The 18,636-nt window shown below is 37.3% G+C and overlaps 1 protein-coding gene across 1 annotated transcript in view; it reads left to right on the top strand.

Annotated features, from left to right (window-relative positions):
* Window positions 1–18,636, top strand: part of RAB2A (RAB2A, member RAS oncogene family) — a 42,969-nt gene that overhangs the window by 13,200 nt on the left and 11,133 nt on the right. The window contains exons 3-6 of the mRNA XM_080578037.1: window positions 196–263; window positions 10,500–10,582; window positions 11,500–11,592; window positions 14,862–14,973. Of these exons, the coding sequence (XP_080434163.1) occupies window positions 196–263; window positions 10,500–10,582; window positions 11,500–11,592; window positions 14,862–14,973 (356 nt within the window). The remainder of the gene's footprint in view (window positions 1–195; window positions 264–10,499; window positions 10,583–11,499; window positions 11,593–14,861; window positions 14,974–18,636) is intronic.

The raw sequence follows: 18,636 nt of genomic DNA on the forward strand, positions 1-18,636 counted from the left end.
GGAAAACTTTCTAGCACTTTAAAGCAACTAGAAAATTAACTAAAGCAAATGGTAGAAGACTGTCAACTACCATGAAAGCAAGAACATAAGTTTAAGTTTTTAAGTTAAACATAAGTTTATAAGTATTGTGTTTGTAGGAAACGTTCTTCTTTCTGATATGTGCTAATAATGTATCCTTTTGTAAAATCTATTTAGGTGTAGAATTTGGGGCTCGAATGATAACTATTGATGGAAAACAGATAAAGCTTCAGATATGGGATACGGTAAGTGATAAAAGAAATTGTTTAAGCAGCATGGCTCCACTAGCTTTCTCTTCTGATGTTTTGGTTAAGCTCTCCACGATCTGCACCCATGTGAGAATATGTACTTTTATTTTGTCTTGCAGCTTTCTTTAGTTTCTCTGAATATCAAAAATTTGCTAAAATTTTCCTTTTTTTGATGCAGTATACTCTTATAGCAGTGCAAACTTCTGTTGTTTACACTAACTCAGCTTCCTCAAGTAACTCTTTGTCAGATTTATAAGACTAGAATTAATGCCACTTTACATTTGAGAGGAAAAAAAAAGTTGTTATATTATTAAGAACTTAGATTTTTCTGTGTAGCCTATCTCTGTGTTCATGCAGGGTCTGGTTAATATAACTTCCTGTTGGGGAATTGTGGTATGTCTGCTAGTTTTAGTCAAGAGCTCTCTAGAGGAGGTGTTTGCGTTTCTGGTGTAGGATAAAAGATGCTGCTCTCTCTTTTCATAAAAGACCTGAAGAACTCAAGTTCACTCTAATCATGAGTATAGTCAATACTTGGACAATTAAAGGATTGGGAAAAGAATAAAGTTTCGGAAAGCCTACCAAAAAAGACCGCAGACTTTTACTTTTTGAGGGGTTCAGATTTAAGAATGCAAAGTCAGGTGTTTTCTTCTTGTAGGTTGCTGTTACCACAGAGCAGTCAGCCTGTGCCAATGCACCTCTACAGTGCCCATACCGATAGCTTTGGCTTCCTAATGCACGTAACTGTTTCATAAGGCACAGTCCTGTTTCCTTTTCCGAAAGCATTTTAGGATACCTTTAGAAACCGACAGATACAGAAACACCTGTAGCCTCACGCTTGTGCTCTTTCTGGTGTAGCAAGTCAATGAAGGGAGATACATTTGTACATACATGTATGTATAAAAATGTAAACAAATGCAGTATTTTAGCTAACTCCATAGTTTAATGTGCCTTATTGATTTAACAAGTTCATAATTTGAAATGGCATCTAATGTCTGTGCCTCCTTGGAAGTTGTCCAAGGTATAAATGAGTGTGGTCAGATTGTGCTTGCTTCAGGCTTTTTCTAAGCCCAGGCATTTTTACTGTTACAGCTGCAGATTGCTAACTACCAAGATAGCTGGTGATTTATAAGTTCAAAAGACAAACAGATCTCAGCAAAAACAGAAGTTTCAGCAGCAGACTTTTAGTATGTAACATAACTGTGTGAGGGCAAATCTCTATTGATCCTTGTTTTCTAAAATTGACGCAGATTCTCTGCAGAAAAAGTTACTATTTTGACTACCAACGCAGCTGCTGTATTTCCCTGTCTTTCAGACTGTTTTTGTTAGTGTGCTATTATCTGTTCCCTGGATGTGAGTGAACTTCAGCTGTTTATGAGTAGATTGTGTTTTCCTTTGTGCTCTGATTCAGTAGCTCTTCACAGTCTGGCTTCTTGTGTGCATGCCAAGTGTCCGGTAGCTAAAACTTCAATGGAGTTGCTCTTGATTTTAAATTATAAACTATTTTGGGCCCGGATTTTATCTGGCTAGATTCTTAACTGATATCATGCATATATTAAAAATATTCATTGAAAGCTTTCATATGCTCTTAGTAGATTGTGCACTTGTTGTTAATAATTCATAAGTTGTAAGCAATGAGTGACTTAAAATTTTAACTACAGCCAATATGCTAACTGTATGCAATCTGATTTAAAAAAATACAGGGTAAATATATTCTAATCCAGTCTTGGATTGTAAACATGTCTAAATTCCACTGGTTCAGTTCTGTTCTTAGGTGCAAAGGAGTTGAAGAAATAGTAAGATCATGAAATACACCTCATTGTAGTTCTTAACATATTTTATATACGAGTGCTGAGGTACATAAATATGTCTATAATGACCAAGGATGCTGTGTGTGTATCCAGGTTGAACATTTTCTGGATTTTTTTTGTTAGCAAAAGCTACTAGCTGTTGCTGGTGCTATCTTCATATTTATTACGATAAAACAATGTCTGTTTGATAAAGTTCATTTTACACATACAGCCTGGCAAACACTTGAAGCATTTATGTTTCTAGTTGGTACTTCTTGAGTCGCAGCAGCAGCACTTCTCTGATTTAGTCCTGATCTTATATGCCTGTTTTTAAACCATTGCTGAATGGGAAGCACCTTGAGCAGAGGCATAAGAAATGGAGAGTTAGATTCAATTTGTTTCCAGTCGTTAACGGTGAATAGGGATTTGCTTTCTTAAGAGAATCGAACATTTAAATTTTGATTTTTTTTTTTGCCAGATGTTTCGATGCTAGGGTGATCAGTTTGTTGTCCTCAGCAGATCAGCACAAGAAAAGGTGTTTATCTCAGCCATGGGAGTGTGTGGAAGCTGCAGCATACCTCACTGTAGGTTAACTTAGAGAGGGGCAGCTGAAGCTAATGATGTTGTGTGTCAGAGACATCTGTTTGTGTGTTCTTCTTGTGTCATAACTCAAGAATATTTGACTCTTTCATTAGCATCTTAGTTTGATTCAGGAGTTGGGCTACAGAAAGCAGCTCTGCTTACTTCACTCTGGATTTCACGTGGGAGTACACAAACTGAATTCCTTTTGGATGAGGCCAAACCGTAAGATATGCTCCAGGAATGCATACGTGCCCATTAACAATTGTAGTCCAGTGTTTGTTCCTGTGTGCTGATAGTCTAGTAAAACTAGTTTGAAGTAAAATAAAAAATAAAATAATGAGAAAAAAAAAAACTTCCATGAAAGATAATCAGCGTGGGCATTGCGTACTTAGTGCTAGCTGTTGGGGTACATCAGTACTACTCCTGTTCGTGTGTCTGGACCAGCAGAACAGTGCGTCCCCTCATTGTCTCCCAGCTGTTGGCTGCTCCTGGACAGGCTCTCCCTACTGCCAGGCTCTGCAAGCTTGCTGCTCTGTGCGCTGCGCCCTGCCAAGGTGCTTAGGTCTGTGAGTCCTTGGATTTCACTTCGCTTCTGGATGCTTTTAGGTCAGGCCAAGGGTAGTGCAGATATTGGACCAAATTATTTGTTTGTCTTGTCTGTCTTAGCCTCTGGATTATGTTTCCTCTGATTTTTATCTTAGTAGTGATTTTCTTTACTTGTGTAGACAGAGAAATACTTTTTTTCCAGAAGTGGTTAATTGATAATTTCCTAGTATGAGTAGTTTAGCTTCTGTCTGATACTTGAGCTGCTGCCAGTTGCCATCCTCCCTTTCTAGGGAACTAGAAGTCTTCTTTAGAAGCTGGTAAGGATCAAAATAACCATTCTGGGAACTATTAAGCTTTCTGGGTTTAAAGAAGCGGTGTAGATAAAGGTTGTCTTGTGGCAGTATAACACCGAGAAATATATAAAAAAAAAAAAAAATCACTTCTCCCCAGAAGAAACTTCTTTGTTAAAGAGTACTGGGCTTGTTACCAGGCTGAGTCAGTATCCTTCATTTTGTTGTTGGGGGGGTTGTTCTGTATTGTATTTGTTGTTACTAAAAGTCATTGTTGACAAGCAAAAATAAGCAGCAGTTGAAAGAGGGAATTGAAGTTCTCTCAGATGCTGCAGGGGAAGAGATCAGTGATGATACTAAGCAATACTATTTGTTTTCTAGACTAAATTGACATGAATGAGATTTTTTTTCCTGTGTGTTTGTATTGAAATGTATCCCGTGGTACATTTCAATATTTCTGCTTCATTTCATGGAAATCTGTCATCAAAAGTTTATTTTATTCACTATTATGCTTTACTCTTGCATTTATATGGTGTATTAAAAATAAACATTGTTCTTCTAGTTTTCTTCTTGAGTTTTTACAGATGTGGGGGATAGCAGTTTTAGATAGTAAGCCTATATTTACATAAACAACAGAAAGAGAAACAATCTTGCCTTTATCATTTGTTAAAGAAATACTTGAAACTTTATTTTTATAGGCTAATTTCAAATACTTTCTTTGTTTCCAGACAAGTGATATCTCCAACTAAATTGACTTTTTTTTTTTAAAGTGAGAGCTTGCACAACAAGTGTGCTTATGCAAGATGGAAAAGTGTAATTGTTGAAGGCATACTGACAGTATGGTATGACACCTCCACCTGCTTTCAGATATACAGACTATACCAATCCCTTTTGGAAAGTCAGTTATCCTTAATGTATTTGTGAACACCTTGGGTCTAGTAGAACCTAATAAAGCTCTCTTAATGCACTAAATGAATATTCATTTCATCTTAGCCTGAAAATTGCCAGGGTTGAGCGCCTTTCTCCCCTCCTCCCACCCAGCCTGTCTTGTTAATGGTCTACTTTATGACATTTTCTACTCACTCTGGTAGTTAGAGCATGGGGGGAATTTGTCCATTTGGACGTCATTGCAGTTTGTGTAATTAGGGCCATCATCTGAACCTCAGTGCCAGTTGCTAAGTTATTGTTCACATCAGTGATAGCAATTTAGGAAACCAGGGTAATCTGATCTACCTTCTAGCTTAGTGTTCCCAAACTTTTGTCTGTGATGTTCTTAAATGTATGTGGTTATTGAAATACTATATTGGTATTTTATTTTCTCACTTTTTCTTTCTGACTCTTCTTGTCAGTTCCTCTGCAGCTTTCCACAAGAACAGAGAAAGATCTTGCTTAGAATAATGCCTGAGATGGGAGGAGAGCTAATCCTTCCTTTTGTCTGCGATGAAACTTGAGTTCTAGTGAGGGTAGTTACTTAAAGGCTTCAAATATATTTATAAACTGAAATAATTCATGAGGGTACTTCTAATAATGGAGGGCTGAAGCTTTCTGTTTCTGTTGGTGTGTTGAGAATTGCTTTGGATGTCTAAATTGCATGCATTCAACAACATCAGAAGAGAAAGGCGTATGTACATACGATCTGCATTTGTACGTATGTACAGTTGCACCCTTGGGTATCTTTATTCCTCTTGAAATTTCAGTTCTTATTAGGTTGCTGACAGGGTTGCTTGAAGCAACATGTAACTTGGTTGAATTCTCCACATAAACTCTGACACTTTTAAAAGTTGTTACGAATTCAGCTTCATAAGTGTCTTTTAGTTCTGTCTCTTCTACAGGAGGATCTTGCTACGGAACATTCATGCTGTAAGGCAGCAGGGTGGTTTTCTTGTTTTTATACTGCCTTTGTGCCTGTTCCTTGTACTGTATGCTAGTAAGTGACTTGAAAATTCTTATTCCAGAGTGAGACACACGACTGCAAGACATTATTGCATTTATATCAACAAGTTGCCATGTGACTAAAAGGCTATTAACTTATTTATAACTTTCAAAACTATACTCGAGCGTGTATTGCACTTCTCTCTTTCTGGAACATTTTGTTCCAGGGATCAACTTCTTGTAGTAGTTCCCAACTGGCAGTTGTCATAAGTAGTCTGACGCTTGTGTGAAGTGGTTGTGTGTTAGATGTCTTCCCGTTTCCTGTACAGCTTAGGAAACCATAAACTAGTTTAAATGAGTAATAATTCCCAAAGTGAAAGAGACGTTCTGTCACTGGGTTTGAACACACCACACAAAAGAGCCCCTTTTAAAAGAAAAGATATCTAGAGCTACTGCCTGTATGGTACAGGATAGTTTCTCATTTTTCATGCAGACATGTACTATAAGGTTTCCTCCTAATAAAAACTATTAGTCTTCTCATACATTGAAGACATGCTGGGATGTACTCAAAAAATTTTGTTCTCAAAGAAACTTTCCAAATAATTCACCATTGGGAATGGAGAATTCAGTAAAATTGATGGCCTGTTTTCCAGGGAGACATGCTGGTGAGGATTCTGTTGCATTATCTACACACTTCTGCATCATAGCTCTTTTTATTGTTTTCTCAGTTTATAGATTCAGAGATGTGCAATTCAGGATCTTTTAAGGAATGCTTTTTGGTAGCAAAGACGTGTCTGTACATTTTGCAACTGAACCCTACCTGACTACACTGCACCCTTGGAAATGCTATTGAAATTTCCTATAAGAAAAATAACACTTGGAGTCTTTAATGTGCTACAGGTGTGTCAACTGCAACACAGTTACATGGCTTAAAAGTTCCTGAAAGCTTTAGCACAGGGCCTGAATCTCTGTGCACCTTATGACCTAAGGTGATGGATAATGCTTCATGTTCTGCTTACATCATTATTTTGAAGTTGCACTTGGATCTATACACAGAGGCATATTTTTGAGAAGAGTATGGAATATATATCCACACAGTTGTACAGTTCATGCAAGGATGAAGATTTTTAGTACTATTTTGAAGACTTTTAACTCCAGCTATGGTTATTTAAGTCTCTTTCAGAAAGTTTGTATTTGTTAGCCAATATGATGTGAATTCTAAAAGCTTATAGTCCAGAAGACAAACGGAGTGTTTTTTTGATGCTTAAAGCATCACTTGTTTATCAGAGGCCCACCTTTTCTCATTTTTAGTGAACTACTGATGTCAGAACTAGCACCTGCCCCTGAAGAGAAGGGAGGCATGTTCAGGCCTCTTCAGTATGTCTGAACATAGGTCCCTGTAGGCTGTGTCATCTCAGCTGAGGTATCTACACGTGAAATAGCTTCTGTCCTCTACCTGTTACCAAAAAGAACTTCCATCTTCCCACTTCCTCTGAGACTCGGTGTAACTCTGAAAGTGGGTATAACCTGACGTGGCCTCAGACTAAAGGCTTGTGTTATCTCTATTAGATGTAATATGGCCTTAAGAAATAGCTTGTTTAGCGTTTATTTAGTGGCTACTGTCACTACTACTTTTCCCCTACAGTCCCCCTGCCCCCAATCACTCCCTCATTCAAGTCTCTGACACATGTTGCTGAATTTCTTCCTGACACAGCTATTAAATTATTTAATTAGTGTTGCCAGCAGGTCGAAGGAGGTGATTCCTCCCTGCAGCACTGAAGAGGTCCCACCTGGAGTGCTGTCCTGTTCTGGGCCCCCAGTACAGGAGAGACCTGGGCATAGAGAAGAGAGTCCAGTGAAGGGCCACAAGATGGTGAAGGGGCTGGAGCACCTCTCCTGTGAGGAGAGGCTGAGAGAGAGCTGGGACTGCTCAGCCTGAAGGAGAGAAGAGAAGGTGCCGGGGGATCTCACCAATGTCTCTAGATACCTCAAGGAAGGTGCAAAGAGGACAGAGCCAGGCTCTGTTCAGTGGTGCCCAGTGCCTGTTTGTGCCCATGGCCTCTTGTGCTGGAACACAGGAGCGGGGGGGGGCAGAGCAGATCACCTCCACTGGTCCCTTCCCACTCGAACCGTTATGTGGGGAAAAGGAAGGGGAAATCTGGAATTTCCTTTTAATATGGAAGTGAAAAAAAATGCTATATTTTAGGGGAGCATGGAGAGGATGCTGAACATACTGTTAATTCCACTTCACAGTACGTAGTTCTCTCACAGTTCTCTAATTTCAAACCTGGTTTTAGTTTTATACTGAGCTTCCTCACTGCTAGTTGTATCCATTGCTCCTTGAGCAAGTAGCTAAACTTTATTTGGTCCCTGTTTCCAAGACCGATGAAGTACAACTGTAACATACTTGTACTGAAAAATAATTATTAAAGAAATAATAATTACTATGCTTTGAAGTAATAGTCTACACTTAGAATCACAGAATCATAGAATGGCTTGGGTTGGAAGGGACCTCAAGGATCATCCAGTTCCAACCCCTCTGCCTTGGGCAGGGATGCCACCCACTGGATCAGGATGGTCAAGGCCCCATCCAGCCTGGCCTACAAAACACTTCTGTGTTTTGTATTTGCCTGCCTTGAAATAAGGGGAGTAGTAGGAAAAAGAGCAAGCTGTCAGGTGAAAAGTTCTGCAAGTAATAATGACATTAAAAAGAAAAAAGTGGAGAATCTCTTCTACAAGCCTAACCCAACTATTCTGACCTTATAGCTCTATCATTTAGATTGATATGTAACTTACTATTTCAAAAATAAATTCTTATTGTTTTTTATATGATTTATATATAATATCGTAGAGTTTCTCTACTGAAACTGTTTTCTTGTGTTTAGAATGAAAGGGGCTTCGTTTTCTGTTGTCTTCGTATACTAAACACAAATTCATTCTTGCTAAATGGAAAATTGTATCTTCTTTGGGGAAGACAGGGTAACATTTTCCAGCCTTTTCTCAGTCTTTCCTTCAGGAAGCAATGACACTTAGGAAACTTCATCATAGGCAAGTAAGAAACAGTAAATAATGTTACAGTATTTTCAGGTTATAGGCACCAAACTTTTGTAAGGAAGTGATTCTTGTAAGAACTCAGTTCTTACATTCTTCTAAGATCTGGTAGAACCTCTGGCAATTGTGGTTGACTTGAAATTATTTACTGTGGAGAACAAACAATTTAATGTGACACGGTATAATTTATGAAGGTAAAATAGGCAATCTTAACGTGGTGGGCTATGTCCAAATAACATGATTTTTGGCAATATATAGAATACATTGGTGATAGGAACTTATTTTCCTCCTAACTAGATGATAAATGTCTTATGCATCTACCATGCACTTGAGATAGTCACCATGTCAAGACAAAAAGGTAGACCTTTTTGGAGCTTCTGGCTAGGAAGCCCAGTATTGAGCTCAACACTAGGGGGTTTGTATGTTTTTGTTTGGTTATTCCTTGGTGTGCTCTAGTGGACTGTCTGTATTTTGTTACTTTAGTTTACATAAAAATGGGCTGGGACTTTTGGCCAAGTGCATGTGCAAGTGTATTCTAATTGTCTTAGTCACTCCACTGAGAAAAGTTACAAGTGACAGAAAATACATTCAGTAGTTTCAATACAAAGTGCTTTCTTAAACTGGAGTAACTGATCATTTTGAAAGATAAGGATGATTTCTGAAGACTGAGCACATAGAAATGTGTTGTGCCAGTGTTACTATTCAGTAGCAGAATCTAGATCAAGTTCTCCTTGAATTCAAGAGGACCTTATACTAAGAAGAGTACAGTGACTATGGGAAGAGAAATTTCTATGTACGCAAATTCTGTAGGTCTGGCTGAAACATAGCTTGTGTTTGATAAATATTTCATTCTTGTTTTTCATGGTTTTAAATCAGAGCAATTTCCTATAGTTGTGCAGATAACTATCTTATTGCATACATTCTTTTTTCAGCATTATTATTTCTTCATCTTGTTCTGTGCTATCTTTGAATTCAGCTAAAGCTTCTGTTAACACTAAAGTAAACATTTATTCTAACAACTTTCAGGTGCTAGGTAGCACTTCTGAAAAACATGAGCATGAGGAACTCAAGGTCTTTAACTATTAATATTTTTTTTCAGGGCTGTGCTTTTTTTATATGGGAGGAAAGGGTTATACCTCTGTCCTATAAGTGGTCTTTATCCACATAAACTGTGTTCTAACTGCTCTTCCAAAAAGTGCTTTTATAAATGCAAAAGTTGTTTTGTTTTGATTGTTGCATGTTAGTGAGGGATCTCTCTTCTGAGTAGAGGGCTCAAAAAGCTGTGGGTTGTTTGAAGGCGATTAAAGTGTAAGTTGATGAGCATGTTCTTTTAAGTGCTGAGGTTTTAATGGAATATTTTCCTATATGAACTAACTAATTTATCTAATATCTGAAGTTTTTCACCAGTGAATATGAAGATGACTCTTGCATCCTGTAGCTGTTTGACACACGTTATTTATCAAGTACAGGGGAAATTGATTAACTGTGGAGCAGAATTGTGTAAAATTGAATTCAGAACAGTTTTCTGTTTTTTCATAATAAAATGATTACTGAAAGAATTCCATCTGAAGACTGTTGAAAGCTGGCTGCAGTTTATGATATAACGGATAAAATCTGCATCCTTGGCCTTCCAACAACCTTTACACCAGCAGATGGTGGGCGTAAAGATGTCATTCATCATTTATTTACAATGGGCTTTATTTATTCTAGTGTCAACAGCTGCCCCAGGGAGCGGGTTATTGAATTCAAATGTGAAGCTCTGGGTTATTTGCTTCCTTTCAAATTTGTCTTCAGAGCTTAGTTGCTAGGAGTCCATTCTGTGCTCTAATAATGATTCATGTATTGTGAAGCCATTCAGTAAATTGGGTTGTCAGGGATTGCCAAAAAAGGTTTAGAGGTCTTGTTCCGATTTTTTTAACAGCACTGTGCTGTAGTTGGTGTCTTCTCATTATGTGCCTTCTTTTGCCAGTGTTAGAGACTTTGTCCCCAGTTGTCCCCTCTCTGATTTCCCCTCCATACACCTCCTTGCCCTCTCAAAAGTAGTAAATTTTTAGCAGCAAAACATAAATTTGAGACATGAAATAACGAAACTTTGTCTTCTACAGGCAGGACAGGAGTCCTTCCGTTCCATTACAAGGTCATACTACAGAGGGGCAGCAGGGGCTTTACTAGTGTATGACATTACAAGGTGAGAATGTGGAGGAAGTTATAACTGGTTTAAAATTGTCTTTTCTGTATATCACTGTGCAATTCTACAGTGTAAAAAATGTCTAATTTAGCATTTTTATAAATAAGTGCAATCTAATGTTTTACCGTGTTCATTACGTGCTCAAAATCAAGATACAGATTATGTTTAATATATATATATGTATACACTTCGAATTTTCTCAGTATAATGGTTGAGAAAAAGTATGTGCAAACTCTCACAAAGAATGAGTCAAAATATTTTTGTAAACTCTTTGTCCATGAACCTCTGGAATACCTTTATTGAAAAAGACCTTAAAGTATTTCATGAATTCTTTTCTTGTGTTTTGAACCTTGAACTATATTTTTTCTTTTACTGTATCAAACTTTTTACTGAAGTACCAGTCTGGAGAGAGAAAAAAAAAAAGTATAAAACATCAGTCTGATTACATAAAAATACCTGGAAAGTCTTTTAAAAAATGCTAAATTCTTTATTGAATTTACAAATTCACAGAAAATGTCCTTTTTTTTTTTTGCCAGCAATAGAGCAAATATTACTGTATGAACTCATGACTGCTTGTGTTGTTACTTGAATTGGTTTGAGCATGTTACAGACTTCTCATGTTCCATTCAGCAGACTAATATATATGTCAAATGGCAGATTTTTTTGGCTATAAGAATCCTCTTTATTCTTTGTAGGAAATGTTTTCAGGTACTCTTTAGGAAGAGTCCATTAATGCTCCGTGTTTTACTAAATTCGTGTTTGCTTGTTTTCACTCTCAGAAAGGTAATACTAGCTTTTATCCCTGAAGCCTGTGTAGTAATAAATGAGTTCGTTGCGCACATCGAGAAGCTAGCTAAGGGAAGGGAAAAGAATTTCTTGAAATACTGCTTTTAATTTTCATTCTTTTCCATACTCAGGAGGGACACTTTCAACCACTTGACAACTTGGTTAGAAGATGCTCGTCAACATTCCAATTCCAACATGGTTATAATGCTTATTGGAAATAAAAGGTAAAATTCAACCAGTCATGATTTTGTAGATACTAGAGATTTAAAACTTGTTTTTCTCACTACCTTTTTTCTTCCTAAATGGTGATTTTGTAAGTAAGCACCTAGATCTGTCCCTTATAAAGGGAGTATGGCACCTAATTTAGGTGTTCTAAAGTGGTTTGCATTTTTGGTTAAGAATGACGGCAGAGAAAATGTCATTAAACAGAGTGAGGCCCATACTACTGGATTCACTTGAAAACATTTACGAAATATAAAAAGTGCATACCTCAATAATTACATGAGATGCTTCTGAACTTAAAGCCTACTTTATGTTCTGTCTGTTTCATCTAGGAGTGTGGTCAGACAATGGTTTTTAACCATTTCCTTTAAGTTCAGGCAGCTCTTAGACACTAAATGATACAAATTCAGAAGGTTCGGAAGTTTGTTACCAGATTTGGAAATGATTACCTACTTGGTCTTTTCATCAGCTAGAGTGTCAGAAGTTCTGAAATGGTTCCCTGTTGATGCTGACACTTTGATCTATATTGAAAATCTTCACTTAAAAAAAAAAAAAAATCACAAGTAAACTTAATATATTCTGTAATTTTTCTGGTTCTTGATCCACTAAACTGTAGAATCATGTCTAAACTTTTACTATATGTGGATTTTTTTGAATATCAAAAGCATCATCTCAGAACTTAAAAAACTGTTAGTTGTGAGCCTTTACCGAAGTGACATTAACTTGTCTCCATGTCTAAGAAATTCTTGAAGGTAAAGATGCCAGTTGAATTAACAATATGCTTGTCCCCTGAATTTTATTGAACAGCTAGATCATTTTTAGATGCTACTGAGAAACAGCCTTGTAGTAAATACAGTCTAGTTTGGCCTGTTCACCTCTTGTTTTGTTCTTTTTCTTTCCCCTTCTTTCCACTTCTTTTCCCTATATTTGCCATCTACCTTACTCCAAAAAATCATACTAAGCAATAAATGATTATGAAGCTTACCCATATTTTTATATATAATATGGAAAATGACTAGCAGAGTTCTTTTTAGTAGAGGAATGTGATAAGCATAGTCTTTACAAATTGTTATAAAAGGTAATCTAATTTATTAAAAGATTTGGTAAGCCCATGAAAGCAATGAGCAACATTTTTTTTATGCTTATGTGAGCAAAGAAGTGGCACAGAGAAATAACGTGCACTGTTTTTTTGCAGAAAGTACTGTGTAAATTCGAATACTTAGTTAAGACACCTGTAATTATTCCTGATTATTCTTAGCTGTTAAAGCAAAGTAAATTTTGATGTCTTGCAGACTATATACCATGTGGTTGTATGTTATCTAATATGCTACTTGCAGCGAGCTCAGTAATTATCCCAGTTACAACTAGGGTTTGTTCACACAGTAAATTTACTTAGATTATGTATTTTAAGTTGCAGATTACGGTGCCACAGGAAGCAAAAGTTCTTTAAGAAGCTTTTTAAAGGGTATTATTTTCAAGCCTCAAAGAGGAGAATGGGAAGGAAACTCCTTCGTTTGCACTGCATTATACCGAAAGCATGTTACTGGAGCTCTTACAGTAGAGTGTACTGCTCTAGAGACTTATGGAAGGAAGAACACGTATACTAGCATAATATTTTTTAAAGAATAAATTTTAAGAGTCCCAAAAGTGTACTTACAATACAGTTAATTGTACTACTAACCTAATACTAGATTTGAAGGGTGTTGAGAAATTAAGCTGAAATATAATAGCTGCTTTTTGAAAACATTACGTATACTGGAATTAAAACATGACAAATACTATACTTGATCTCCTTTCCAGAACAAAGCATAGCTATATTGATCTAGTAAGACCAAATGCTTCGAATTATTGGAATGGGATGTATGGAGAGAGGAAGACAACTGTGGTTAGTAGAAGCAGTTAAAGCTCTTATATGGATATGTTTAGATATCAGTAGTGAGTCCTGAGTGGGTTATCACTGCAGTTTTCAATGCAGCTGCGCTATTTCAAATAAAAAAGATGTTTATTTCTATTTTATCATGGAGATAACACTGTAGTGAATCAAGCTTTAGATAAGACATTTTGGAGTGTAGCGTGGTAGTAGCAATGAAGACATTGTTCAAGTTCAAAAATACAATGTCAGGCAGCTACCTCAGGGACACGAGAATGAACACCTTGTTTAGTTATCTTAAGCCTGAGACTGAGATACTGGGAGTGCTTACATATAATTAACATCAACTTATTTTTTCTTTGAGAAGACATTTTTTGTATCCTTACCTTCAAATGCTCCATGTTTAAATGATGTGCTGAATTATCTTGACTCTGTAACTTATCTGAGCTAGCATATAGTTGTAAAAATAACAAAAACCTGCTTTGCTGCAAAATTGATGCCACAGTGAGTATGATTTATGTTTCATATATTTGTAATTACAAGAGTGGCAGCCCAGTATTAAATGTCTTACTAGCACTCTGGCTATAAATTAAACCTCTGTGTTTGCATGCTGTTTAATTTGGAATTGTATATCTGAAAGTGTGTGTTTACATGTGTAATTTAAAGACAACTTATGTAAAATCACATGAAAAAGTACAGCTTTATATCGTTCAGGATGTAATATACTTAGAAAGAAGGACAGAAACTGTGTATCACTGTGTATTTTTAAGAATTAAAGAAGTTCTAAAAAGTAGGAGTGAAATACTTGTGTCCATGTGACTTAGAAGTGGGTTTGTTTTTCATTGTCCAGTCCAAGAAGGTTTTCTACGTTTTTGGTTTTTTTGTAATATTTAACTTTCTTACAGACTGGAAAGCAGGAAACAAGAAAATGTGTTACAGTCACTTTAAGTTCTGCTGCTGTTAAAGGGCTAGGTCAGGCATAGAGTTTCAAAACCTAAATGCTAGGTTGTCAGGAGGGAGCAGCTAATATAGTTGAAAATACCGTTTTTGTTCATAGATAACGTGATACTAGAAAAATGATATTTACCTAAAATGACGATGTCTGAAGTTAGCGTTTGAGGAGTAGCTAGATAAGTATATACCTATCCCGTTGCAAGGCATTTCATGAACTCTAAGATCTGTGTCAGCTAGAACTGATAACTCAGGTGTGATGTCTGTGGCTACTCCGTATGTTGTAAGTGCAAAGCTTATAGTAATTCTACTTTATGTAAAGGCTTGAATAGATCTTTGTATGTACATAAGTTCTAATGGGGACTGTTGGCTTGTAAGTACATCTCTGAAGAATGATATTTACCTGGACAGGTTAGACCACATGAATAACTTTTTTTTTTTCCATCTTAGTGATTTAGAATCTAGACGAGAAGTCAAGAAAGAGGAAGGTGAAGCATTTGCACGAGAGCATGGACTTATCTTTATGGAGACGTCTGCCAAAACTGCTTCCAATGTAGAGGAGGTAACTTTGCTTAACATTGGTACTTTAGTAAAAATAGTTGTTTTGAAACGCATTCTGTAGTTTGTACAGATGTTATTCCTCTAGATTTTGGCTTTCTCCACTTGAATCAGCTGCTCTTTAATTTGTAATATGAGAAAGATACTGTCTAAATTTTATCTGATTGCACAGCACCAAAGATATTGTTGAGATTGCATTAACTCAGATGCTTATTTTTAAAAATGCATAATCAGCGAAATGGGTACACCTGTCAGTTTTGTAATCTGAAAATTGAAACTGGAATAGATTTGCTAGTGCAAAGCAAGAAAGGCTATCAGTGTCTTTGACAAATGTCAATCTAACCAGTTCTTAAAGACCTCTTATATTTCACGTGCTCTTCAGAGCAAGCTATTGCAATACTTTGGTATCCCTACTGTAAACAGTTTTCATCTTTCCCCTCCACTACCTAGCAGGAATCTTCCTTGCTGCAATTCACACACACAATTTCTGTCCTCCAGAGAGTTGCCAAAGAGGCCATTATCTTGGTTACTGTAGTCTGTAATGTATTTGAATGTTATGTGTTTCAGTCTTTGCTATTTTAGAGTAAAGAACTTCATTCCCTTGAAATTTGCATATAGTTCATATTTGTGGGTATATGTGAGTTCTTACATACGTCACCTTAATCTACTACACATCTGTCTTGAAGGATGGTTGTGGTGGGTTGATCTGAGTCAGCAATTCAACAACCTAGTCAGTTGCCCACTTACTCCACTTGTCCAGTAGAATGGGGTAGAGAATCAGAACAGTCAAAGTGAGAAAGACTCATGGATCAGCATAAAGACAGCTTAGTAAGTGAAGGGAAGGAGGGGGAGAGTGGTGGAAAGGCAGTCACTTCCAACTTCCCATAAACAGATCGATTCCCAGACAGTCTCTGAGCAACAGCTGTTTAGAAAGGCTACATCTTGTTTTTTATTGCTGAGCATTATCATTGTATAATATGAAATATCCCTTTGGCCAAGTCAGGTCATCCGTCTGGCTGTGTCTCCTGCAACTTCTTGCCTACCCCAAGCCTAATTGCTGAGGGAGCAGAAGCAGCAAAAAAAAAGAAAAAGAAAACCTTGACATTGTGCACACAGTCTTTAGAAGCAGCTAAAACATTGTGTTATCAATGCGGTTTTAATCACAAATCCAAAACACAGTACCATATATGCTGTTATAAAGAAAACTAACTCCATCCCAGCCAGACCCAGTACAGTGGTGGACAAAGAGCTCCAGATGATATGTTAGTGCTGTGTAAAGCAGAAAGATTGCTTCATTTCAATTTCACTGAAATTCTTCACTCAGAGGGTGGTGAGGCACTGGAACAGGGTGCCCAGAGAAGCTGTGGATGCCCCATCCCTGGAAGTGTTCAAAGCCAGGTTGGATGAGGCCCTGGGCAACCTGGTCTGGTGGGAGGTGTCCCTGCCCATAGCAGGGGGTTGGAACTGGGGGATCTTTAAGGTCCCTTCCAACCCAAACCTTTCTGTGACTTGTCTTTCAGACCTACACTCAATTCGTGCATCCCAGCTAATTAGCCTTTTTTTAAAGTAGCGTGGCATAGTTCAGCTTCTCATACTACATAATCTGTTCTCAGTCTTTTCTAAAATAGTCCTAAATTGTGAGATGGTGGGCAACTGGTTAGATATTGCTTTGGTAGTAAAGCTCTCTAGTTTTGAAATTTTGAAAAAATCATAGAATAGAAGAATAGAAGGCATACAGCCTTCATTTACTTCATTCTGTTTTGTTACTGTGTGGTTCTAACATTGTCACCTATTTCTGTGACAAAAAGTGGATTTCCAGTGGATGACTTGTCTGGTACGTAATGCACCTATGATTATCAGAAGGAACATCAGCAGAGAGTTCGTTCTTAAATAAGTTCAAATAGAATCCTCTCTTCCTGGTTCTATGAATGAGCGATTGTAGTAACTTTCTTAACTGATGCAAAAGCTTGAGGATTTAATTCTTTGTAGTGACAGTCAAATACATTCCTTAAACGGTACTCTCAATCAATACTGAAAGAGGTAGCATGATCTACTCTAGTTACAGCTGACAGAGCAAAATCTTAACCTTTGAGTTAATAAAAATAAGTGAGGAGAAATAGTAGGCATGGAAGACGAAAGTTATCACTTCATGGACAAACGAAGAGGCCACTTACATTTTTGTCATTGTGCTGATTCTGGACTGTTCAGTATCAAAAAAATGGGGGGAGCAAGGAAAGAAATTGTGTGAAATGGGCAGCATTAGAAGAAAGAACAAGAGGTATACAGAGCTGAGGCAGATGTAGAAAGCCTTCAGCACATGACTTCAGGACTGGAAAGAAATTAGTTTTCTGACACAATCTTTTCTGTTCACAAATCTTTCGCAGTAACAATGCAAAACATTTTTACTGTTCTTTTGGGGGAGAGACTAATGGTTAAGAAAGTAAGGTTTTTGACTAGAATATGTGTTTATACTGTTCAATTTTGCATTCAACAGTGCAAAAGTAGATGGGAAAAAAATAGATTGGAAATAGATTGGATCTAAAAAGCTGGGCTTCTGTTCTTTTTACCCCTCAATAGGAAATATCCCTCAAAAAGGGTGATTTGGAGAAGAGACACTATTACTGTAAGACTCATGTACATATGGAAATGCATAGATGGAGCAAGCTAGAGCATTCACAGATAACAACCAGTGTCTTGTTTCCTCTTTCTGGTCTCAAAAGAGGGATTTTGCCTTACTGAGACTACATAATTGACTAATAAAGCCTTGGCCTACTGCATTTGTCCCAGTGCTGCATTTGCTTTAGTAGCTGCTATATAAAAGTAGTAAAGGAAGTGTAAAGTGATGACAAAGAAGCTACACAGTATCCAATAATAAGGTTTTAACTATTCTTCCAGTCATTTGAGAGAAATAGATCAAATTTTGAGGTGTCTGTCCTAAGTAGAATTGGGAAGGAGATCCATTTTCCCTGGCCAAATATGCTTTGTAGCTGCAGAGCTGGTGCTCTAACCAGTTTCTGAATCTGAGGCTTGTACTCATGGCAGAAGAAGACTGTTAAGGGTTTAGAAATAATCATCACGGATTGTTTGTACATGCCCTTCTCCAAACCACCTTAAAAACATGTAACAATTCCTGTAATTCTCTGGAGCCTTATCCTCAATATATGGAAGCTGTCTATGTCATTACAAACGTGCATAGCTTGCAAGTGTACAGGTTTCGTTCCACTCATGTAAAGAAACTATAGCAAGTACTTTTTATCCATTTTAGTTATACTTGAGACACTCTTTGCTCTACAGGTACTTGCATTCTCAGCCCTTTTGGAATCTAACCACGTTCCACATTTTATGAATGCCTTCTTTAGCGGGGCATGCCATTGTATACTGATCAGTTCTCTCCTATTAGACAGAACGGGACAGAAGTTTAGACTGTTTGCCACGTGAGCATTTCTGCACATCTATTTTAAGACCTGGCATGCTTTTCTTAACTTTATCTCTGGTCCAGAGTAATACCTGGCTCTGCAACAACAGGGCTAATAACAGTGTGGCTCTTCTATGCTGAATACCAAGTTCTTGTCACTGGGGGATTCAAGAGGAGAAGAGTGGCAGTACAGGCTGGTGATGCTACGTGGGTTAACAGATCCTCATCATGAAGCATAAGCGGACAGCTGTT

Source organism: Anser brachyrhynchus, assembly GCF_964034855.1.
Source record: "Anser brachyrhynchus genome assembly, chromosome: 2".
NCBI lineage: Eukaryota > Metazoa > Chordata > Aves > Anseriformes > Anatidae > Anser > Anser brachyrhynchus.